At 55.7% G+C, this 24,939-nt stretch overlaps 2 protein-coding genes across 4 annotated transcripts in view; one reads left to right on the top strand and one right to left on the bottom strand.

Moving 5' to 3' along the window:
- LOC109552605 (protein FAM222A) overlaps nucleotides 1-7,187 on the top strand; it is a 145,730-nt gene extending 138,543 nt beyond the window's left edge. For all 3 annotated transcript variants that reach the window (XM_073790205.1, XM_033837067.2, XM_073790206.1), the window contains one exon: nucleotides 5,774-7,187. In XM_073790205.1, coding sequence (XP_073646306.1) covers nucleotides 5,774-7,059 — 1,286 coding nt within the window. In that variant the 3' untranslated portion in view covers nucleotides 7,060-7,187. The remainder of the gene's footprint in view (nucleotides 1-5,773) is intronic.
- Nucleotides 7,163-24,939, bottom strand: part of TRPV4 (transient receptor potential cation channel subfamily V member 4) — a 35,266-nt gene continuing 17,489 nt past the window's right edge. Inside the window, exons 12-15 of the mRNA XM_033837066.2 lie at nucleotides 22,135-22,451; nucleotides 20,609-20,736; nucleotides 18,882-19,003; nucleotides 7,163-18,410 (exon numbers count right to left, since the gene is read on the bottom strand). Coding sequence (XP_033692957.1) covers nucleotides 18,253-18,410; nucleotides 18,882-19,003; nucleotides 20,609-20,736; nucleotides 22,135-22,451 — 725 coding nt within the window. The 3' untranslated portion in view covers nucleotides 7,163-18,252. The remainder of the gene's footprint in view (nucleotides 18,411-18,881; nucleotides 19,004-20,608; nucleotides 20,737-22,134; nucleotides 22,452-24,939) is intronic.

Genomic DNA, 24,939 nt, shown 5'->3' with positions numbered 1-24,939 from the left:
TTAGTGATAACCATGATAGTCACTCAGCGCCACTGAGCCACGATAGTCACCAGTCACCACGCGTTCTATTCAGTAGAATCGAGTCGCTTAGTTAGTTCATGTTTAAAGGAAAATTAGCCTCCGCTGTTTGTGGGAGGAACGCCAAAGAATTGTGGACATAAACTACGACACCTGCTCTCTCCTTGTTCGCGGGGCCTATCGCTGCCGGACGCATTACACGTTATTGTCTGTCTCCCCCGACTAGATGTCAACTCGGAGAGGGCGGGGACTTTGGTTTGCTTTGACCGCTGCTCGTCTCCAAGCCCAGGACAGTGCCTGCACATGGGAGGGCTCAGGAGACACCCAGGGGATGCGGGCTTGGGGGGAGGCGTCTCTCCATGGGGCTGTCTCTGGTTTAGTTCCTCCCAGGACCAACTCTCTCAAGTGTCGTGACTGGCGGTGAACAGGGGCTCCCAGGCTGGGCGGGTCCTTCTAGCCACAGCCTCGTCATTCCTTCAACGCAACATTCCTGAGTTCCTACTCCATGCCCTGTGGGCAGTGGGGACAGCACTGAACAAGCCAGCTCAGGGAGCCCAGTCTGCTGGGGCAGCAGGACAAGCCCAGGGCAGTCAGAATCTGCCGTGGTGCCTGCGGCGATGCACTAGGCGCCGATGGAACCTTCGCTGGGGCGCCCTGGCCAACTCGGGGAACCAGGCAAGGTGGGCCCTGGGGCTCCCCAGGGGGCCCACAGGGCCATGGGTCCCCTCCTCTGTCCATGAACCCCGTGAGCGCTGCCCCCCACCCTTGCCACTGCATAGAAGCCTGCCACAGACAGCTGGCTGGCTGCTTCCTTCATGTGAGGCCTTTTTTGTGTCATGACATTTGCCAAAATGGGGCTGTGCAATTGCACTGAACACTAGTGGTGGCACCCACCTCCGGGGGAGGGTCAGGAGCCTTCGCCCAGCGGGACTCTGGGGCCCAGCCTGGCCCGGGTGGCCAGAGGACCCCCCCGCCCAAGCCAGGGCTACTGTACGCTGGTGGACAAGGCTGGGGTTGAGGCGCCCTGGGTGGCTCAGCAGAAAGCCCTTCAGGAACAAGGGAGACAGTAGAGGCCGCAGATGCAAAGACTCACAGGGGTGCAGCGATCGAGCCAGGTTTGGAACAGGGCGACCCTGGAACACGCCCACCCAGAGACAAGCACATGTCCAGGGGAGGCCTGCCGAGGGCCGCCGGCCGGCAGTCTCCGGGAGCCGAGCGCAGCCGTGAGAGCTGCCCGGCCGTGTGCCCTCTGATGGGTCACTTCCTGCCTCTCTGAGCCTCCGGGCTGACTCTACAGTCCCTCCTCAGGACTGTCCGCCTCCTAATTCTAAGGAGGAAGAGGGAGAGCCTCCTGAGTCTCCTGGCCTCAGCTGGGGCCTGCCTTGGGGTGCAGGTGAGGGGATGATGACATGGAAGGCAAGTCGCAGCTCAGCCCCTCCCCGGCTGTGTGTTCTCGGGAAGCTTCCATCTCCTCCTCTGTAAGATGGGGGCCTGGATTAGTTAGCTACTGCTGTGTAGCAAGTTGCTCCAGAACTCAGTGGCTTAGAGCATCAGTGATCACGCCCCGTCTCTCACGGTTTCCGTGGGTCAGGAGCTCAGGGGCCACCTAGCCAGTGGCCCCGCTCCTCCGTGTCTCTCGTGAGGCTGCAGTCCTCTGGAGGCTTGGCCAGGGCTGGAAGACCTGCCCCCGGGAAGGCGCACGTGCCTCTATGGGGGCCTCCCCCTCGGCTGCTCCGGCATCCTCACAGGCGGCCGCTTCCTCAGAGCAAGTGATCCAAGAGGGGAGGAGGCCACAGAGCCTTCCGCGACCCTGCCCTGCAAGTCACACTCCTTCACTTCCAGGGTATCTTACAGGTCACACAGGTCAGCCCCATGTGCAGTGGAAGGGCGTGAATACCAGGAGGTGAGAAACACTGGGGTCGGGGACAGATCTTGGAGGCTGCCTGCCAAGTGCCACAACTTGTCTGCTTCCTTATCTGTAAAATGGGACCACCTCCCACCTCTCGGAGCTGTCAGGTGCTCCAAACAAGAGGCATGGAGAAAAGCTGTAGGCAGGGGGCCTCACATATACTAAGCGCTCACCAAAGGACGGCCTCTGTGTCACGGCACCACGGTCGGCTCCAACAAAGTGGAGGGACCAACCCACCCTGGCTGAGCCCTGTTGACCAGCAGAGGGGCCAGATGGGCCCCTTCTTTCAATGAATGGAAACTAGTAACAGGCATTGCTCTTTTTTTCTTCTTCTTCTTAAGGTTTTAAGCACCTAATTTATTCCATCCATTAGATGGATTTTGTAGATTTAATCATTTTCACAGTTGGTGGCTCATTGGATACTCAAGATAAACTCCAAATGAAAGTATACGGGCGAGGACAAATGAGTTTTCACACCACAATGGCAGAAACTTGCTTGGGAAGAGAGTTTAAGAGGAACAAAAATACATACAGATATAATTTTTTTCCCCCGGCAGCCGCTTTTGCTGACTATAGTAGGTTACCACAGTTAATTTCACCAGTTTTGTTCATCTGTAAAATTGCATAAAAGTGACATTTTTGTGCTCATTATAGCAACTGCTGATTTATGGCTGGTAAATGAAGAGCTGGTCCCTTTTTTGCGGGACTCTCCGAGCGGCGCTAAGTGCCCATGAAATTGCTTGTATAATGTAGTTTAAATCCAATCTCGGAGAAAGATTCCCCCGTTGGCCAAAGTGACATTTCCATTCTCCACACCGAGTTTATTTTAGGCCACTTAGGAGTGGGGGCTGCCCCAGGCAGGGTCAGGATGGGGGGCCTGGGGTCAGCTCCACCCACCTGGCCCAGGTTAGGCCACACGGATGGAGGGGCACTGCCCCAGCCTCCTTGGGGTACTGGGTGCCGCCACCCTCTTCCCTCCCCACTGTCCTGCCCAGGTCAGACCACATCCCTGCGCCTCAGGGCAGAGAAGAACGGTCTTCCTAACGCAGGCCTGCCCTGCCCCTCACCTGCTTAGAACCTTCCACAGCTGCCGATGCCTTGGGCGAGGGCTCCCAGCACAGCAGTGCAGACACCAGGGGCCTGACAGGTCTTTGTCCTGCGCATCGCAGGGCGTTTAGCAGCATCCCTGGCCCGTACCCGCTAGCTGCCGTAGAACCCTCTCTGCAAGCTATGACAACCGAACTCGTCTGCGGATGTCAACAGTGTGCCCTGGGGACAGAACCATTGAGAACACTGCCCCACAGCGAAGAGGCCCTGCTCTGGCCCGACACCCTCCTGAGCTGCCTGTCGTGGTCTTTCCTCCCCTGCATGCCTGCTCTGGGCTTCTGCTTTTATTCTGGTTTATAGTTCCCACTGGGACAGGCTTCCTCACCTCTGGACCTTTGCCTGTGCAGTTTCTTCTGCTGGAATATGTTTCTCTCCTCCCTCCTCGCTCTTTTCGCCATTGCCTTTAGCAGGGATGCCCTTTCTTCCAGAAAGCTACCTCTGAAGCCCTGGGGGTGAGGCTCCCCCATCACGGCATGCATTTTGCTCAGACTGGCTCTAAGTCCACAAGGGAGTCGGGTGAGGCTTGGGAAGGAGGGGATGTGGTGGGAAGGCCTAAGGAAGGCGATGGGGTCTGCACTATGTCCTAGCCACAGTGCCAGGCCCAGCCATGCACAAGCCCTACCCCTTCCTCTCCCAGGAAGACCCCTGTGCCAGGCAGGTGGGAGGCAGTGTTAGCAGAGAGACCCACTTAGCACACTTAGCACACTTAGAGAGACCCACTTCTGCTAACGCTCCACCGCACGACTCATGAAAGCCTCACAGCCCTCCTGGGAGGCAGTGTTAGCAGCGGTGTAAGCCCATTTTAGATGAGGAAACTGAGGCTCGGAGTGGTGAACACCCCCCACACCCCCGCAGGAGTCACTGTTGGGTCCCAGGGGTGCCCACAGGGCCGAGAGGAACGCAGTGCACCATGAGACCTTGTAGGGTCCTCCTCACCCAGGGGCCCAGCCAGGTCACGATCTCCCATCACCTACTGTTTGTCTCACCCCCTGCTCGGCCCCTTGGCACAGACATTCCTTGAGGCCGCCCTGCAGATCTGCCACAGTCCTTATCCCCATTCCATAGGTGGGAAAACTGAGGCTCGGCCCGGCCAACAACTTGCCCAGGGCCACACAGCCCTGCAACCAGACAGGACTCCACCTAGACAGCCAGCTCCAAAGCCCAGGGTCTCTCCATCTGCCTCACGCAGGCCTCCTGCTCCACTCCCCACCCCAGAGGGGGTCCTGGGCGGCACTGAGGAATGTCTTAGGACCAGGGAGGGGCTTTGGATGGGAGAAGGGGGTCTACCCACCGGCAACCCGCCTCCCCCACAGCAGGGCCCAGTTGTGCCCACTGATGGTGGGGACAGTCAGCCTGTCACACAGAGTACACCCTTCAGGGAGTTTCCCGGCGGCCCAGTGGTTAGGACTCCACGCTTTCACTGCCGAGGGCCCGGGTTCAATCCCTGGTCAGGGAACTAAGATGTCACAAGCTGTGTGGCGTGGCCAAAAAAATAAATAAATAAACAAAGTACACCCTTCAGCTGACGTGCTGACAGCTCACAAAAAAGGCAGTGGCCACCACACAGGTCTTGCAGGTGACAGGCAGACCTGGGGAGGGGAGGGGAGGGGCAGCCAGCAGGGGCAAAACCCCTCCTTCCTAGCTGCCTGTTGGTTGAACGAGGGTCGGTGAGCACCAGGATGAAAGCCACCTGCGGCAACTTGCCCCGCGCCAGGCCACATAGCAACTCACTGAGCCATCCATGGGCCATCATCACCCCATTCTACAGACTGAGGCGCCGAGAGGACAACTAAAGGGGCGGAATGAACACCCACCAGAGTGGTGGTGTTGGGGTTGGCCAAAAAGTTCGTTCCGGTTTTTCCATAAGATGGCGCGGAAACCTGAACGAACTTTTTGGCCAACCTAATACAATGGACGACGGTACCAGACAGGTGGAGTGGAGGGTTTAGAGCCCCCGTAACTCCCGTGCTGGGGGGGGGCGGTGTGCGGGGAGCGCAGCCGGCACAGTCTCTTCGGCAAGTTGTCGGGCATTCTCTCCTGAAGCTGAACATTGTCTCTCCTTGGTCCCAGCAGTTCTGCTCCTGGGCCTATTCCCAGCAGGACTCACTGAATACGTGCCCCAGGGGCTGTCACACTATTTGTATCAGCTCCAAACCAGAAATGACCCAAATGCCATCAGCAGTGGGAAGGATGAGTAAACTGTGAGGTAGTCACACTCAAACATCACACGACCATGAGAATGAACAGACCGCACGCCCATGGCCACCCGGATGAACCTCGAAACATAACCTTAAGTGGCAGAGACCCGACAGTGCAAACGAGCATGCACTGCAGGATCCCAGCTCACCTGTGCCAGGCCCAGGCACCGTGAGTCCGCGCCGTTAGGAGCCAGGAGAGCCGTTCCCTTGGTGTGGGTACTGACTAGGAGGGGGCGCAGGGGGCCCTCTGGGGACTGGCACAGGCCTCTCCCTTGACCGAGGTATCACACGAGTGTGTTCTGTTTGTGAAAGTGCAGCCAGCTTGTGATGTATGCAGTTTCCTTTAACGTACTTTACACTTTGATCCGAAGCTTAACGATTTAGAAAGAATGAATGAAGGAGCGAGTGACTGGACGGAAAAAGCGAGGGAGGGGTGGCTGGCGAGTCCTTCCGCGGACAGTGGCGGGGTGCGGCCTCCGGGCCTCGCCGGGTCGCAGGGTCGGCTCTCACCTGTGCTTCCTCCCCTCCTGTGTCCCCACAGGCGAGACGGTGGCCAGCTCCATGCATTCCTCCCGCTACCCGAGCCCGGCCGAGCTGGACGCCTACGCCGAGAAGGTGGCCAACAGCCCGCTCTCCATCAAGATCTTCCCCAGCAACATCCGCGTGCCCCAGCACAAGCACCTCAGCCGCACCGTCAACGGCTACGACACCAGTGGCCAGCGCTACAGCCCCTACCCGCCGCATACGGCCGGCTACCAGGGCCTGCTCGCCGTCGTCAAGGCCGCCGTCACCTCCTCCGGCGTGGCTGCGCCCCCCGGGCTCACCAAAAGCGTGCTCAAGAGCGCCGAGGGCAAGCGGACCAAGCTGTCGCCGGCCGCCGTGCAGGTGGGCATCGCGCCCTACCCGGCGCCCAGCACTCTGGGGTCCCTGGCCTACCCCAAGCCGCCCGAGGCGCCCGCCCCGCCACCCGGCCTGCCCGCGGCCGCGGCCACCGCCGCCTCCGTCATCCCCCTGCCCGGCCGCGGCCTGCCCCTGCCGCCTTCCAACCTGCCCTCCATCCACAGCATCCTCTACCAGCTCAACCAGCAGTGCCAGGCCCCAGGCGCTGCGCCCGCCGCCTGCCAGGCCGTGGCCGTTCCCCACCCCAGCCCAGCCAAGCACGGCCCGGTGCCCAGCTTCCCCAGCCTGGCCTACCCGGCCACTGCCGGCCCACCCGACTGCCGGAAGGGCGCCGAGCTGGGCCAGGGAAGCACGCCGGCCTTGACGTTGGCTGGGGCCACCAAGCCCACAGGGTACGCAGACGGAGGCCTGGATTACCTGCTGTGGCCGCAGAAGCCGCCGCCGCCACCCCCGCCCCAGCCGCTGCGGGCCTACAGCGGCGGCACGGTGGCCAGCAAGTCCCCCGAGGCCTGTGGGGGGCGGGTATACGAGCGGGCCGGCGGGTCGCCCGTCAACTGCGGCGTGGGGCTGCCCACCAGCTTCACCGTGGGCCAGTACTTCGCCGCCCCCTGGAACAGCGTGCTGGTGACCCCCACCAGCGACTGCTACAATCCGGCAGCCGCGGCAGTGGCCGTGACCGAGCTGGGGCCGGGGGCGGCCCGGGAGCTGGCGGGGCCCCCGGCGGAGACCCTCTCAGGCCTGCCCAGCAAGAGCGTGTGCAACACGGCCGTGCTGAGCAGCAGCCTGCAGTCACTGGAGTATCTCATCAACGACATCCGGCCCCCGTGCATCAAGGAGCAGATGCTGGGCAAGGGCTACGAGACGGTGGCTGTGCCCCGGCTGCTCGACCACCAGCACGCCCACATCCGCTTGCCCGTCTACAGATAAGGCCTGCCTGGCAGAGGCACAGACGGACAGGGCGCCCAGGGGGGAGGCAGGCCGCAGAACAGGGTGGGCAGCACGCGGGGCGGGGGCGCCAGCCCCGCCCTGTGTCCGAGTGCCCATTTATACCCACAGGGAAGCCAGGCCGGCTGCTGCCGGCTGCTGCTGACATGGAATGGCAAGGTGACCTCACTCGCCAAGGCCCCTCCCCACCATCAGCTGCCCCAGGACACGCGGAGGGCCGGGGGGGTGTGGGGGGGGGCAGCTGCCAACATCCACACCTTCCTCCATCCAAGCTGGCAGAGGCAGGGAGAAAGAAACCACTTAAAACAGAAGCGGTTCTTTCCGGCTCTCCGGGGGAGGGGGTCAGACCACAGTGGGATGCAGAAGGAAATGTTAGGGTCTAGAGTCGGGGTGGGATCAGAGCGGCCCCTGGGGCTTAGACAGCTCCTCCCTCCACGAGCTCCCCAGTATCCTGGAAAAAGAGCAGAGGGGGCCTAGAGGAAGTCATCGAGCCCACCGCGCCCTCACTGCCCTCTCCAGGCGAAGACCACTCGAATACAGGCTCCGGGGACTACAGGTCCCCCTGCTCCTCCTCTTCTAGACTCTCTTCCCCTCCTCACCATTCCTTCCCAACACAGAATCCCCTCTCCATTCTCCAAACCCTGGACTACCACCTTCTCCCTTCCCTTCAGTACATCTTACAGGGCTTCTGGGCATAGTTGTGCAGGCTGTGTACTGCACAAGGCAACTCATCTGAGGAGACACCATTTGCATCCTAGACTTGTATATTTATTACAGCAATTTTCTGAATCTTGAGGAAGGGGCACCATTCACCCATGTGCACAAAGGCGCCATAGGGGCTAACAATGTCAGAGGGACCAGACCCCGCCTCCTTCAGGGGTTCTCCTAGGAGCCAGTTCTGGGGGCAACCTGCTGGTTTTAATTGGGAGATCCAGTCCAACTCTTTTCCTGCAAGCCACCCTCCAAGGCCTGCCCCACACCATTCCGGGGGATAAGGCAGGCAGGGGGTCCCCCCATTAAGTCTCCAAGGCCCGATTTCCCCAAGTCCCGGCCCCTCTGGCACCCCAGAAGCGGTACTGTATCTCTCTCCAAGGCCTGTTCAAGCACTAAGTGCATTTACAAATCTCTGAGAATGTTTTTTTTTTATACTAAAATTGACCATTATATTCTACTGTGAGAAGTGCGGTCTGCACTATATTGTTTTAAAAACGAAGAGAAAGAAAAAAAAAAAGGAAAACACAGATGGTGTCTCAGCTGTGGGATGTTTTGCAGCTCTTGTTTTTGTTCGTTCTTCCTTCCTCCCCTTAGGAGTAAAAGGGGCTGTCTCCTCCCCTGCTGACTGGGCTTGGAGCCCTCGGAAGCAGGCCAGGAGCCTCCTGGCCCCTCCTCTGCTGGGCCACTTCGTATGCAATGTTTCATTTACTTCTCCAGCTCTTTCGAAGTGGACACTGTCATTTACCCTGTTTACGTGTCAGCCACTCAGTTGGGTCAGTGATCGGTCCTAGAGCAGCCGAGACAGAACTGAGCCCGGGCCGCTCTGGCTCATTCCCTGAGGGGTACAGAGATGGTCTGGGGCTGGTGTTCCCCTGCATCACTAAATTCCTTCCCAGCTCTTCCTCTGTGCCTGGCACCATCCCTGCTTCCCTGGAGGCAGAGTGGCTGGGGGCAGGCCAAAGTGGCTGAGCAGTGGCCATCTCCCTGGCCAGCCCCAGCACACACCCACCCCGTGCCCTGGTGCCTGGGGATGTCCAGGAGACCATCCCTGCTCCAGGATGCTCAGCATTTTTCAGGCACTTACTGTGTGCTGCCCATTTTCCTATACACGGCAGCTCTTTGGAGCCTCACCACTGCTTGCAAGGTACGGGGTGTTCTAGAGGAAGAAGCGGCTCAGAGATGTGAAGCGACCTGCCTGAGGTCACACAGCAAGTCTGTGGAAAGTTGTAGTTCAAGCAGCAAAGCACAGACTCTTTCTCACGTCCTGTCCCCACCTTCTCCCCTGGCTTGTTGGCCCAATGTCTGAACAGGGGGAGTCCCCAGTCTGATTCAGGCCTCCCCTCTCATGCATGGAGCCCTGTCTGGATGCCTGGCATGGTAGGTTCAGGGCAGAAGAGGGACAGAGGGGACACCGTGGATGTGACCTTGCAGTGCAGACACCCACCTCCCTAAGGCCAGACCCCTGAGCCTGGCAGCACACGGAGGCTCCGAGAGGAAGAGCCTGTGTCCAGGGCGGGACCCGGGCCCTTCTGAGCTGGGTCAATGAACCAAACACACCACCCAGGCCCTGGAGAGCAGGAGCAGGGGTCCTGCTGGGTGACAAGCTAGGGAAGTCAGCGCTGCGTGAAAGGCCCCTGGGAGTTATCACAAATAGGATGTAAACGGCAGCTGACACAGTGCTTTTCTGACCACACATAACTGAGTCTCATGACAGCCTTCTCAGGTATGTAATAAAAGCATCCCCACTTCACAGACGAGGACGCAGAGAATCTGAGAAACGGCCACAAGGATGGTAAGAGGGAGCCAGGTTCCGGCATCCAGCCCCACACCCTGGGCCAGGCTGCCTCGACGCTCCACCCTCATCCATCCTGAAATACGCCTGGGGGCATCGCAGCTCCCAGGGCAACCCAGCCCCTGGAGTGAGCTAGCCCTGGGTGCAAATCCTACCAATGGTACTTTGAGTGACCCGGAACACGTCCATCCCCAAAGGGGGCAGCGCCAGAACCAGAGATGGGATTCAAGGAGACCACAGCACAGGGCGGGTACTTGGGAGAGGGACAGAGCAGCAGGGTCTGCAGCCAGGTTTACGGCTGCTCGGCAGCCTGTGGCTCAGCTGTTCTAAGGGGCTACCAGCACCAATTCCAGGTAGCCCAGGCCCCCACGTCCTGGGCCCACCACCAGGCCCGCCCACACTGGGGCATCAGGAGAGAGGACAGAGATAGGAGCCACCCTCCAGGTCAGGTCCCTCACACCGGGGGTGAGGACCCGCCCCCTATCCTGGGAAGAATCTTACCCCCTGCAGGGCGGGTCTGCAAGCAGGGCAGGTGCAGGCACGGAGCACAGCCAGTCGGGGCATGGCCCCAGGACCCAGCTGGGGTTCTAGCTCTGGCCTAGCACTGGCTTCCTGCGTGCCTTGGCCAGTTTTCTTCTCCCTGGGAGCTGAGCTAGCTGATCTCAAAGGGCCCTCCAGCCTCGTCATTCTGGCACAAGGCACCCCTGCCCTTTATACCACATTGGAGGAGCAGCGCAGGTGATAACGATGTTATCATTACTACAATTACAGACAGCCCAGTTACTGTGGGCAGACTGGCTACCAGGCTCAGCACTAAATGGTATTTAGTCCTCACAACTGTTCAGGTGCGCGTGATATGGGCCCAGAGAAGAGCAATCACTTTGCCTAAAGTCACACAGCTGAGGATGGAGATCAGCGAAGCAGCTCGGGTAGAACACCAGCCCTCTGACTCAGAGTCTAAGCTCTTAACTGTTGTGCTATGCAGTGACTAAAACTACCACCGACCCCCAAATATGGCCTGCTTGGCTCCAGAACGCAGGTCCGGCCTCAGTTGCCACCCCCCGCGCCGCTGGGACTTCATGTTGGGTGAACGAGGGAGAGGGGAGCCGCTGCCAGCCGATCCAGCCCCCTCCCCCCACCCGAGGTGCAAGCCTGTCTCTTCATAAGGACGCTAGGAGCCTCTTCTCCGTGTAGCTGTCTTGGGTTCACCCCCAGTTAGAGCTGAGCTGTCCAATACGGTAACCACGTGTGGCTGGCCCAGAACCGCGTCTATTACTACCACTTCAGGTCATAACAGCAATTAGAACATCACCCCATCTTCCAGAGGCATCAGACTGGAGGGAGGGCTTCGACAAACATTTGAGTGGAGGGAATCCACGTGGGGAACACTCACCTTTTCAGGGTGGCTCCGTGTTTTCCTGACTCATCCCATCCTTTAGATCCCGCTCCCATTTCGAGCCCTGCCTTGCCTCCAAGCAGCGAATTCGAACCCGCACCGCCCAGCTCTGAGCTGCATCTGAGACTCCACGTGCGCCTGGGTTTCCCCCTGCGCTGTATTGCGCCTGCGCGTCCCGGGTGCTCTTAAAGGGCCCACACGGCCGCCACAGGGCCCCCTTCGCTGGCCATTGGAAGGGGGCCCAGCCAGGGGGGCGGGCAAACCCGGTGGACAAAAGGTTTTTTGTTTAAATCACCACCATCACCAGCTCACTAAAGAGTGGCAGGAGGAGGGGAGGAGTCAGGAAAAACTGGCCTCAGTGTCCTCATAGACTCCATGTGTGACCCTGGGTGACTTGTATGGCCTCTCTGAGCCTTGGTTCCAGTTCTCTGAGCCTCTGTCAAAGGGAGTGGAGGCATTTGAAGGACTGGGATGGCATCAGGTGATGTGTGATCAGGATGACAGGGCAAATTACTCCTGTGAGTGGGACCCACCCCCAGAGCAGTGGGGCCCAAAGGTTCCAGTCCTGAGGCTACCGCCCACCAGCATGTGGCCTTTGGCAAGTGACTGCCCCTCTTGGAGCCACCTATGTCTCAAATGTAAAGTGAAACTAATATTACAATGCACGTACCATGTGGTGTTGAAGAGAGGAGACAGGTAGTCAGATCCACGAGGCAGCACAGATCCTATTCTGTAGATGTATTATTTCTGTCTTCGCCTAGTCTGGCTGATTTTCACCTTGGAAAGTGGGTTTCTAGGTTAAAAGAGTTTGAGAAATAGATGCCTATGTCCCCCTCCCCCCACCACCTTGGAGATGCACAAATCACATTAGCATATTAAAGGCTCTGAAAAGTCCTGCAGGCAAGATACCCTTCCAGCTTTAACCCAGCATTTCCCTAACTTTTTCCGATCACCTAAGTTTTTGTTCCTATCTGTTAGCATCCCAAGGAACAAACGGGACTTAAGGAAATACTGAGTCCTTACTCTTGTGTTGCAATTGGGGAAACTAAGTCCTTTCTCCTCACTGGACCTCAGTTTCCCCAATTGCAACACAAAGACTCCTAATGAGTTTGCTGCAGAGCCAGAACTGGAATCCAACCCTGACCTGAGTTGTTGGGCCTCACATCCTAATTGGCCTTTGTCCACTGTGTAGAGCTAGGCCCCAAAGAAGGGAAAGACCACCAGGGAGAGAAAGGAAGCCCTCACTTGAGAACTGGGGATGATCCTCCATTTTGAAAATGAAAAAAGGTTCAGAGAAGGGAGGCAACTTGCCTGAGAGCACACAGCAACTAGGTCCTAGACTTTCCAGAGGCAGATATAGACTCCTTTTTCTCCTTGTGGGAGTGGCAGTGGCAGGGTTTCCTCAGTCTTGTAACGTCAGCCTCACTTAATGGGGAGCTCACTCTAGAGGCTCCCGACCACGTCCCCAGGTTCCAAGTTTCCCTAAGGCCTCCTCCGAGGAGACTCCCGGGTGTGACTACAGCAGCCCCTGGGGGCCAGTCTCCACGACCAGCCACCCCACCCTGTAGTGGCCAAAGGCAGATCTGTGGGATCCAGTGGGTATATCCCAAACTGAGGGGGGAGTCTCTGATGACGCTGAGAAGACTCTGAGCTGGGATATGGGGATCTGGGTTTGAGTCCCATCTCCACCCAACCTGTCCCATCTTCACCTGTTAGAAGCCATCACAGCCTGTTGCTATAGAAAAACAGAATGCCCCCGTGCTGTGGAAAGGCCAAATCGCTAAAAAAAGAAAGAAAGAAAAAAAATCCCGCCACCCCCCAGCAGGGGTCTCCTTCTAAGCCAGAGGATTCAAATCCTGAGTCCACTACATCCAGGCTGTGTGTGCTTAAGCAAATGCCTTTACTTAAGCACACACAGCCTGTGGGTCTCACGTTCTTCATCTGCAAAATAGGCAGAAAAATTTGTTCTTATATCTTCATGATTTTGGCAGGGTAATAGGAAATCCTGACTCATTGGTATAAATGAGGAAAAAAAATTGATTATCCCAAACAATCATAAGAAACCCTATGGTAGGGTAGCTCCAGGGTTCGTTAATTCAATAGCACAATGGTGTCATCAAGGACCCATGTCCTTTTCATCTGTCTGTTCCACCAAGCCCTTTCATGGTCACAAAACGGCTGCTGCAGTTCTGGGCATCACATCCAGACCTGACAGTGCCCAGCAAAAGAGAAGATAGTGTTTTTTACATTTCTCTTTTTTCCCCCAGAATTCTTCCTCCTTTGGCAGACTTTCCCTTCTGTCTCATGGTCCAGAACTGGTTCACATGGCTATTCCTATACCAATACCTAGTAAGGGAGATAGAGTCACAGTGGTTGGCTCGGCGAAAGCCCATGACTGTAGAGCAGAGTGGAGAACTCTGAACAAAATGAGGTGCTGTGAATAAGGAAGAGAGTCATGACTTTTGGAGAGGCATCCACACCAGTCCATGAGGTCCCACACATGGTTCCTGAAATATGAATGCCAAGCACTGAGCACAGCGCCTAACACATGGCAGGTGCCTTATGTGTGTTCATTTGTTCTCTCCTTTTTGGGCTTCCCTCCAAAAACACAAGACTCCCAGCCTGGCCTCTCCTGACCCAGCCTCCCGCCCTCCATCCCTCGGGCTGGGGTCTCCACTGCCCAATGCCCCTTCTACCCTGTCCTCTGGTTCCATCAACACCACCTCCTTTTGTTTCTGTCTCCAAAGCTTGGGATGAACAAGGATCTCCCCATTGTCCCCCATGACTTCAGATTCCTAAAAAATAAAAGACGGGACGTGCTCGATTCTCATGCAAATGCCTTTGCCAGGGAGTCAAAAATTAATAACAGTATAAACAGAGGCCTGGAGTATTTCACCATCCCGTCCAAGCAACCAGAGTGATCAGAATACACCGTTATCCGGGCAAGGTGTGGAGACTGACTGCCAACTCCATTATTACATTCGGAAATGTCAGAAGCGTGCGAACGCCAGGAGGAGATGAACAGTATGGTTGAAAATGACTTTTGATTAAAAAAAAAAAATCCCCAGCATTCATCTAAAACAATAATAACAGCCAATAATAACAGTGCATGTAATAATGAACTATTCACAGGCATAAGAGGTAATTGTTCAATTAAGATCCAAGAGTTTCTGAGACTGTCTTTTCTGATGGGGTCCCATTGTTTTTGACTCTGGTAGCACTAATTATTTCCCAGTAGCGCTTTAAAGTTGGGATGAAAAAAACCCTGCTGTCACACATGACATACAAGTGCTTTAACATTATTAAATACACATACACGCACATAATAAGAAATCCTTGTTGGAATAAAGTTAAGCGTATGTTCAAACTGACAGTCTCCAGGGTTCAGCTGAAGTGGCAGGCAACAGCCAGGGTCTTACCCCACTGCAGAAGCGATCTGGCCTCACCACCTCTCACCCCTCAGGGGTCAGAGTGTTTTCTCTCCAGGATGGGGTCTGAGGGCAGAATGCCTGGGTTCAAATCCCACCTCCACCACTTACCAGCCAGCTGCCCTGGGCAAGTGTCTTGCCCTCTCTGAGCCTCCGTTTCCCCATTTATAACATGGAGTGCAGTGGACATTCAGTTTTTTGGGTTTTGTTTTTTGTTTCTTTTTGGCCTCACCAGATTCTAGTTACTCTTTCTTCTATTGTCCGTATTCATTAGCTACTGCCACAAAATTGATGCCTGCCCTTGAAAAAAATCACAAAACTCAATGACATACAAAAAAAATGTTTTTGGTCCTGCATCTGTGGGGTCCCTCTGACCTCTGCGAGGCTTGCCTGGGATGACATAGCTCTATTCCACGTTCTCTCACCCTCCTCCCGGGTGCTGGCGCCGGCATGTCTGCTAACATCCCACTGGTTAAGACAAGTCACATGGTTAAACCCAGGGATGCAAACTTATGCTTTGCCCACAGTCGAAAGACAAAGTTGTACTGCAAAGGAATGGCTAAAGGGAAGAGTCAGGGCCACTGAAGCAGTCTAGCACAGGTATCAACACTCCAACTTGCCTCGGGAACTTCCCCTCCCCACGCTCAGTCCGTGTAGTCCGGGAGAAGTTAACATCACCCCTGGTTCTAGCTCTACCTTTCAGAGATTCTGATCCTCCGGTTTTTCTCCATTAAAGAGAGATTAGTGAGTGTCAGGAAGGTCATCAAAAGCCCAGAAACATCAAACTGAGACCATGTCCTAATCAGGAGGGACGTTTTCCTCTAAGTGATTCTATGTCTAATGTGTCCCCTGAAAATATTTTGACATACCACCAGTACCTGCCCTATATTTTGAAGGACATTGGGAAAGGTCATCTTTCAGATCTTACAGGAACAAACAAAATCTCAATGGCCTGAAAATATTTTAAGTTCCCCCTGAACAGCTTTTGAGTTATAGAATATCAACACCCAAACCACCAAATATTTAGAAAATCACAGTTGAAAAAGTTACTATGTATTTAGCTGAAAATGTTCTCAGAGGAAAATTCATAGCCTACAATTCTTCCGTTATTTTTTTTTAAATGAATGAATTAAACATTCACCTCACTAATTTATGGAGTCTCTTTGAGTTGAGAGGGTGTTTTGATTTTGTGGGCCAGCCCATCATAAAACCCCCTAGAGAAATGACCTCTTTATAGCCCCAGAATAAGTCATAGCCGTTTTCCATGACAATGTTGCCCAGATCGGGTAGAGGGGTGGGCATCTGGGAGAAGGCTTGTCGCAGATGTTACTGGCTGCCTAGGCAACATTGGTTTCCCCATCCTCCTTTCCCACAGAACCGAGACCTGGCTGGGGAAACTACCTTTCTCCATATTGCCTTCTGCTGCTTTGAGACAACTGCTGCTTCCAGCCTGCTGATTGGCTGAAGCATGGGACACATGACACAATTCTGGCCAATAATACAAGAGGAGAGGTTGGCTGGGGGACTTCACGGAAAGGTTTCCTCCCTCATAAAAAGAGACACAGGAAGAACTATTTCTCCTTCTTCTTCTGGATGCTGCCGAACCTGGATGTGATTCCTGAAACAGTGGCGCCGTCTTGTTTCTTTGATGGAGGCCTGTGTGAGGAAAAAGCCAGCACATCTGCTGGGTAGTGCCTAGCACAGTGCCTGATAAATGTTTGAAGGGATAAATGAGCTGGCAAAACCCTTAATGAATCACAGAGACTGAATTAACCAGCCTTACTGCCCTTCCTAACTTGGGACTTCCTGCCGAGACAATAAATATTCTTTTCTTCAAGCCAGTGTAAGTTTTCTGACTTGCTGCCCCAAACACATAACTGTTGGAACACCACAACCACAATCCTCTCTTCTTTGACAGGCCCAGGGAATCATCTGACCTTCACAAAAGCTGTGCCCCATCTTACAGTTGAGGACACTGAGAATCAGAGTTTAGGCCCTACCCACGGTTACCCAGAAGGCTTGGCTCAGCCAGGGAGGGCATCCCAGCCCCCAGCACAGGATTGGCTCAGGCATGGCATGTGACCCGAGTCCGTCCAATCAGAATGGCTCTTGGGACCTCCATTGAGAATGGTGGAATGAGGAAGCAAGTAGCCCTGGGAGAAGCAGGGTCATCCCTGGATCACGAGGACAGCCCATCAGCCCCTGCCCATCAGCAACGTAGAGGGAGATGGAAAGAATGCGTCTGTGGGAAGGTTGGCGCCCCTCAGCCACCCTCAGTGGTAATACGATGAGTCTCCCCTTCATTCTCATATAGCTGAACAGACGATACACCATCCTTCTGACCGACGGGGACATGGAGGCCCAGAGTAAAGGGACCCATTGCCACCGTTTGGGCAGAGGGTGTGAACTCGGGTCTCAGACCCCAAGCCCTGTGCGTCTCCCACTGCAGCTGCCCTTGGCCAGGTCCTCAGAGACCCAAGCTCTTCTCAACTGAAGCTTCAGAGAGGAAGGAAGGCCTAGTCCAAGCCGGGACCAGGAACCTGGGAGGTCGGAGGGAAACCAGCTGGCTGCAGGTTCCTCCACTTCAAGGTGGAGCAGCAGGATGGGGTATTTTGGGGGCCTCTCCTCATGCCCAGAGGCTTGATCAGCAGCGGGGTGGGACCCTGGGGAGAATGGCTGCCCTCAGAAGGGAAGCAGGCCGGCCTTCAAGTCCAGCTCACATTCACAGCCCCGACGGCAGGCGGTCCCATCCACAAGCACTCTCACGGCTCCAGTCACCACCGCTGTCCTTACTAAGGCCATCATCCTCAACATCACCCCACTGCTGACACCGGATGGCTCACCCATCTCTGTGCCTGTCAACTCCGCCTCTGCTCTGCCCTCTCCCAGCAGCCTTCCTACCCACCAGCACATCACTGTCCCCCCACCAGCATCACTATCCCACGATGGGCTTTACGATCTCCCCACTGGCATTACTCTCCCCCACCAGTGTCATTATGCGCTCCCAGCATTTCGACAGATTTACTATCTCCCCGCAGCATCACTATCCCTCCGCCAGCGCTCCTCCTCTCCTCACTCCCTTTGTCTCTACCTTCCCATCACACTCCACTCACCTCCATCTCTCAGGCCACCACACCCCATCCAGCCCCCACCAACCATCACCCTAAACGTCACCTTGGTCGTTACTACTAACCCTCGTTCTGTTCTCATCCCCACCGCCCCATCCCCCCGACACAGGCATCTCTTAGCTCGTCCATCTCTGTGCTGTCATCCCCGTGCCTATTACCGTCTCCCCCACCGTCTCCACCATCAGTGAACATTTATTGAGCACCAACAATCCCCTACAGAACACACAGAAGGCGCAGCCCCACCCCGAGTGCCCGGCCCTTCAGCAAAGCCACCCTACTTCAGCCCAGGGTGGCCTGTGCGGCCACAGCGTGGGGCGGGGCCGGGGGCTTAGCCGGCGGCAGTGCACCTGGGACGGGGGCCTGAGGCCTCTGCCGGGCTCCGGTTGGGGGTGGAGATTGTGCCACTTTCCTGAGAACAGAGCAAATAAATAAATGGAGAGGCCAGGGTCTGAGCCCTGGTGGGCGGAGAAACTGGTGTTGCTTATGTGACTCCATGGGAGTGAGACAGGTGGCCAGGAGCCTCGTGCCCGGGTGGGGAGGTGGGGCTGGAGGCAGGAGCCTGGGGACCAGAGGGTCCTGGGGCCTCCCTGGCATCTCCACCTGGCCCTCACCTCTGGGGGTCGAACAAGGGTGCGGGGGACACCCCAGGAGGCGCCGCTGAAATGCAGGTGGACTAGAAATGGGCGGTGGAAGGGACCCTACTCCTGCCTGCAGCCCCTAGAGGGGGGCGTCGTCAGTCCTCCACCTGGGGGGATAACTCTGCTGGTGGCCGTCACAGCTGGGGTTCCCCACGTTGTCCAGAGGCACCACCACCTCGTCCGGGTTCGAGTTCTTGTTCAGCTCCACCACGCGGGGCACCACCGAGGACCAGCGATCTGTAGTGAGCGTGGCGGAGGGAAGGGTGAGGGTTGGCGGAGAGTGCACATGCATATATTGAGCACCTTCTGTGTACCTGGCACTCCACAGTGCTCTAAAGGGGGAGGTATATTATCCCTGTTTTATAGAGGTGGAAAGTGGGGCTCAGAGAGGTCACAGAGTCCGCCCAGGAACACACAGGAGTAAATGAAAGAATAAGAATTCAAGCCTGGGTCAGGACGCCTGAGTGCCCATGACCTCTCCACTGCATGTCATGCACTCAGCTGAGTGGAACGGAGGGGCCCCAGGCCTTCACAAGCAGCGGAGGAAGCTCATGGCCAGCCCATCAGACGCTTCCATTCTACAGATGAGAACACTGAGTCCCAGAAAAGGGACAGGACTGCTCAAAACAAATCAGTGAGGAGCAGGACCAGGGCTCCCCCTCTGCACCCCTGAATGTCCCCCACCCCTCCACTCCGCCCTCTACTCACCCCTCCGGAGGCGGCCCACGGTGTGCGAGAAGCCGTAATACTGGTAGTTCTCGTTCTTGCCGGGGTCCTCGTTAATGATACCCAAGTTCTGGTTCCAGTGAGACCAGTTTACCTCATCCACCCTGGTGGGGCCACAGCAGAGGGAGGGTCAAGGGGAGCTCCCCAGAGATAGCACCCCTTCCCCACCCTCAGGCAGCATCCCTGTTCCAGCCTCCCAGCATACCCTCCTACTATTTTTTACTCTGATAAAATATATATAACATAAAATTTGCCATTTTAACCACTTTTTTTTTTTTTTTTGGCTGCACCACGCAGCTTGCAGAATTTTAGTTCCCCTGCCAGGTGTCTGTCCTGGCAGTAAAAGCATGGAGTCTTATCCACTGGGCCGCCGGGGAACTCCCCCTCAACCACTTCTGAGTGTACGATTCAATGGCATTAAATACATTCCTAAGATTGTGCAACCATCACCCCTATCTATTTCCAAAACATTTTCATCACCCCGAACAGAAATTCTGTCCCCATTAAGCAATAACTCCCCATTCCCCTTCCCACCAGCCCCTGGTAACCTCTGTTCTACTTTCTTTCTCTATGAATTTAACTATTCCAGACATTTCATGGAAGTAGAATCATTCAGCACGTGGCCTTTGTGTCTGGCTGCTTTCACTTAGCATCATGTTTTCAAGTTTTATCCACAATGTAGCCTGGATCAGTACTGCATTCCTTTTCATGGCTGAATAATATTCCATTGTGTGGAAAGACCTTATTTGTACGGCCATATATCCATTCACCTGTAGATGGACACCCTCCTTCTTGATATTCTCACTCTTATTATTGAGACGCCCTCCTAAAGTCAGGTTATACCCTTTTGGGCCCAAATGGGCTCAAGATCATTTTTCCTTTCTAAAATTATTTTTAAGTTATTTTCATTCAGTTTCCATTTTTTGAGCATTTTTTCCTACGGGTCAGGACCCAGCAAGGAAGATACATTCTCTGTTGCCATTTTACAGATGAGGAAACTGAGGCTTGAACTATTCATCCAAGGTTACAAAGCTGAGAAATCACAGTCGAGGCTTGAACTTCAAATTCACATTGAACAGGACTGACTCGCTGGCCTGTGAGGTGGGGGCTACCGTAGCAGAAACTGACTTTGCCTGACTCCAAACGTGATGCTTTCGCTCTGTGCCGGCAACCACGTTACAAAGACCGAGTCCCCGTAAAAGAAAAGACTCACCCAGGGGTCCCCCTAAGAAGCTGGCATTCCCTGTGCATCTGGGTAACGTCCCAAGCCCTGGAAGCTGCAGATAGCTCAGATTCCCCCTTTCAGCCGGAGACCTGAAACCCATCCCATTGGTTCGCCGACAGAGGGCGGTGCCCTGTGATGAAAACCCGCCTCTGAGTCCGCTTCCTCCACCAAAGGACAGAGCAGTAACACCTGTTGCCATGGGGGGGGGGGGTGTCTGTCCCAACGTGCATCAGGTGCTGGCCGTGCACATCTCACGTGCCAACCCGTCTAATCCACACAGATGGCCGAGGGAGTGATGCTATCATTGTCCCCACTTCACAGATGAAGAAACCAAGGCTGAGAACTAAACCAACTGGCCCAAGATCAGCCGGTGGAACTGAGTTCTGGTTGGGCCCATGGGGGCCTCAGTGGCTCGGGAAGTGGCAATAGGTAGAAAATGTAAGGAGGCCCGATGGTCCTGTCCTGCCCACTCACCCGGCCTCACCTGAAGCACCACCTGCGGTCTGGAGTGCCGTCTGAGCTCTTGCCCACGGTCACCATCTCGCCGGAGCGGAAGGCCTTCCTCAGGAACACAGGGAAGGAGCGCTCGATGTCCAGAATGGTGGTGGCCCACTGCGGGGAGGGAAGGAGGGCGGGCAGGCGTGGGTGAGCCGCCCCCAGCCTCGCCTAACTGCTCTCAAGGCAGGAATGATTCAGTGGGCCAGTCTGGGCAAAGAACTAGGCTTCCCAGCTCCCACTGCCTCTGGATTAAAAACTCAAATACCCACAGGGGCCTGGCAGAAGAAAATGAAGGAAGAAGGATCAGCAGCCGGTGCCCCAGGACACCCTGTGTCCCCTCGGTGCTGGGCATCCCCAGGGAGGGGTGGGGACTGGGGCAGACCAGGGGGTGCAGGTCCCCCACCCCGCGTAAAGGGGGCAGCCACCTCTCATCTATCTGAGCGCCGCCAGGCAGGAATGTGAGCTCACCTTGCCAGCCTTCCAACCTTTCAAGAAAGGCCAGAAATCTGGATTTTTCTATGAAATCTCTTAATTTAAAAGTTTTGCATTAATTAAAAAAAAAATATGGTGATGCAGGAAAAAAATAAATCTGGGCTGGTCAAATCCAGTCCATAGGCTGCCAGTGGCATCTTATGAGTTATACCCAGTGGGGAAACTGAGGCCCAGGGAAGTAAGCAGTATGGATAAAGGTTAAGAGCAAGTCCAGATGGTTCCCTGAGACCCAGACCTGCGAGGAGGACCTTGGAGTTTTTTCTCACTGCGCCTTTTCCTGGAAATGCACCAAGCGATGGGAAATGTGGATGCTGCGTTCCCGGGCCTTACAGCGACAGTGAATTTATTGGGAACCCCAGTTATTGAACTGCATGCACCCAGGCGGGCTGTGACCCCCACCCCCAGGGCCTCTGCTGTCTAGGACTGCACAGCAACCTGTGGGAAGCAAAGGCAGCAGCTCCCCAGCACCCACGAGGCCTGCCTCTACATCCAACCACATCTGCTTGGCGGGGGGCAGGTGGGGAACCTGGAAGCTACCCCTGGGCTGGGAGAAGCCCCTCTGATGAGAATGCCGACGCCTCCTGGTTCTGGGGTGGCCTGTACGCATGCCAGCCTTGTCTCTTGGGCCAGGGTGGGGCACGGAAGCTGCCCCCCTCCGCCGTGCTCACTGCAGAACCCTCACTGAAATGTGAAACGTGATGCTCTTTGAGCATTGCCTGTGCCGACAGAGCTCGCCCAGTGGAGCCGGGCGAAGCTGACTGTATACCACAGACTGGACCACAAGGGAATCTGAGCCCACTGTTGGCAGTCAGGCAAGAAGCCACCTGGAAGTGTGTTAGGCGGCTCTGGGAAACAGACGGCAGTCCTCGGTGCCCACTTTACAGACAGGGCAGTGGAGGCAGAATGAGATGGTGCGGCTCGCCCAGAGCACGAGGCCGAGGGCTTGAGGCGGGTCAGGTGGGCCCATCTCAGAAGGAGAAGAGTGGCCGGCAGGGTGGGGCTGGGAGTCCGGGGCCTCACCTGCAGCTTCCAGATGTGCTTGCTCTCCTTGGACACCTGGCCCACCGTCTCCCCCATGAGGGCAATGAGCATGTTGAGGAGCAGCACGAACGTGAGGATGATGTAGGTGACGAGCAGGGTGATGAAGACCGCGGGGTACTTGGTGCTGCTCAGCATCTCCAGGTCGCCCATGCCGATGGTCAGCTTGAAGAGGTCCAGGAGGAAGGTGCTGAAGGTCTCGCTGTCACGGCACGAGGGGTACGTGGGCACCGTGCAGTTGGTGTGGTCCTCGCTGCACATCTTCACATTGGCACACGGGTTCAGGAGGGAGACCAGGGCTGTGGGAGGGACGGCGGCGATGTTCACCGAGGGTGAGGACGCCGGCTGAGGAGTGGGGAGGACCCTTCCCATTTGATGGAGGGGAACGCTGAGGCCCGGTTAGGGGATAGCGCTGGCCCAAGGTTACTAAGCGAGGAAGCCACGCCAGCAGTCACATCTGGGCCCCCCTGCATGCAAAGCCTTTGCTCTGTCCACAAACTCTTGTTAACAAGGAAGAGGTTCCCAGGACCTAGTCCAGTGGTTCTCAGCCAGGAGTAATTTTTCCCCCAGGGCACCTCTGGTAGGTCTAGAGACAGTTTTGGTTGTCACAACTGGAGGAGGGAGCACTACTGGCACCTAGTGGGTAAAGATTAGGGATGCTGGGACTTCCCTGGTGGTCCAGTGGTTAAGACTCCGCACGTCCACTGCAGGGGGCGTGGGTTCAATCCCTGGTCAGGGAACTAAGATCCCGCATGCCATGCGGCATGGCCAAAAAAATTAAAAAAAAAAAAAGACCAGCAATGCTGCTCAACGTCCCACCATGCACTGGACAGTTCCCACCACAGAGAATTATCGGATCCCAAATGTCGGCAGTGCCAAGGCTAAGAAAAACCTCATCGTGCCTATTGTTCTTAGACATCTTGGGAGCCTGGAATGCCAGCATTCTGGGGGCAGACTCTCTCGCGTGCTCCTGTTTCCCAGCTCACAGCAGCCCAGAGAGGAAGGGTGGAAGAAGCTGTTCTCACTAAGACCCTCACCCCCTCCAGACATCTCAAACTGATCGTGGTGCTCACCCCTTCCCACTAAACCCAGAATAAGCTTCAGAGTCCTTCTCAACACAGTTTAGCACCAACATGTGCATCTGCTCCTACACCATTCACAGCAGGGAGCGTGAGGGGGCTGAGCCCCTTCAGTCAGTGGGGCATAGACTGTCACTATGCCTTCAACCTGGGATTACAGTAAGCAGGTTCCAACTCATATACTAATGCTATTCAATTCTGTAGCGACTGCTGAAATACGTGTTGAGAAGGATTCTGTGATCCATTAGCAATGTCTGTCATGGGCACAATAGTGGGAAACAGCAGCACATGTACCATGTTTGGGATATGTTAGCCTCAGAATGAAGATCTAGTGTTCCCTAGCAGGAGAAGCCCTGGGACCAAGCTGACCACTAAGTTGCTACTTTAACCCCTAGGTTTCTGCCTCAGTTTCTATATTTAGGACTGTGGTACGGCTGGACTCTTGATATGACTTTCAAACCATTGGAGAACCCTTGACAATCTGTCTAGTTCTTTCCAGTCCTACTCCTGGTAGGGGCAGTTGGCCCCTGTCCCTCTCTCCCCAGCTAAGCTAAGGCCACAGTTCTCCTTCTCCAAAATAATCCACACAGAGCCTTGGCACCATCTGGGTTAAAATATCACCATCATCAGATTTCCTGCTGCCAGTGCTGGTTCCTAGACCAACCTCCTCAGATGTGAATGTGGCCTGGTGAAGCCTGAGTTGGCCACTCCCGTTTGGATACTGGGCATTGGATGGCAGATCACCCACCCCTTGGGAACCAGCCCAACAGCTTGATTAGTTTCCCCATCCCTGGTCCTTCCCCCATGGTCTGTGCCACTGAAGTCCCACAGCATCAGGTCATCAAGGAGAAAGCCTATCAGAGGGAGCCAGTGCTGAGCCTTAAGAAAGACCTGGGCTGGGGCTTCCCTGGTGGTGCAGTGGTTAAGAATCTGCCTGCCAATGCAGGGGACACGGGTTCGAGCCCTGGTCCGGGAGGATCCCACATGCCGCGGAGCAACTAAGCACACACGCCACAACTACTGAAGCCTGCACACCTAGAGACCATGCTCCGCAACAAGAGAGGCCACCACAATGAGAAGCCCGCGCACCGCAGCGAAGAGCGGCCCCCGCTCGCTGCAACTAGAGAAAGCCCACATGCAGCAACGAAGACCCAACGCAGCCAAAAATAAAATAAATAAATTTATATAAAAAAAAAAGAAAGACCTGGGCTGGTAGATGAATGATTAAAATGTACCCTCCCCTGTAACCACACCCCTTCAATGTGGCTTTGTAGCTCCTGCCACCAAGAGGGTAGAGTCCATTTCCCACTCCTTGAATCAAGGCTGGCTTTAAGACTTGCTTTGGTCAATAGGGTGAAGCAGAAGTGATGCTGTGCCAGGCAGTGACCTTGAACACTTCCGCTCACATTCTGGGAACCCTCAGACCACCATGTGACCAAGTCCAAGCTAGCCGGCTGGAGATGAGTGACCCCAGGGAAGACAGCGAAGTCACCCCCAACTGAGGCCACCCCCTAGCTACACCAGTCAGCCGGCAGCCAACCCGCCAGCTGAGCACAGACACAGGAGCCCATCAAGATTAGCCAAACCTGGCCCAGGTCGGCACAACCACCCAGCTGGGCCACAGACTTGAATGTAATCGTCAGTGGTGGTTGTTTTAAGCCACTAAGTTTGGGGTGGCTTCTTTTGCAACAATAGCTAAGACACCAGT

This window comes from Tursiops truncatus, chromosome 13 (genome assembly GCF_011762595.2).
Source record: "Tursiops truncatus isolate mTurTru1 chromosome 13, mTurTru1.mat.Y, whole genome shotgun sequence".
Classification (NCBI taxonomy): Eukaryota; Metazoa; Chordata; class Mammalia; order Artiodactyla; family Delphinidae; genus Tursiops; species Tursiops truncatus.
The sequence above is the reverse complement of the archived record's forward strand: the minus strand, read 5'-3'. Positions and strand labels throughout refer to the sequence as shown.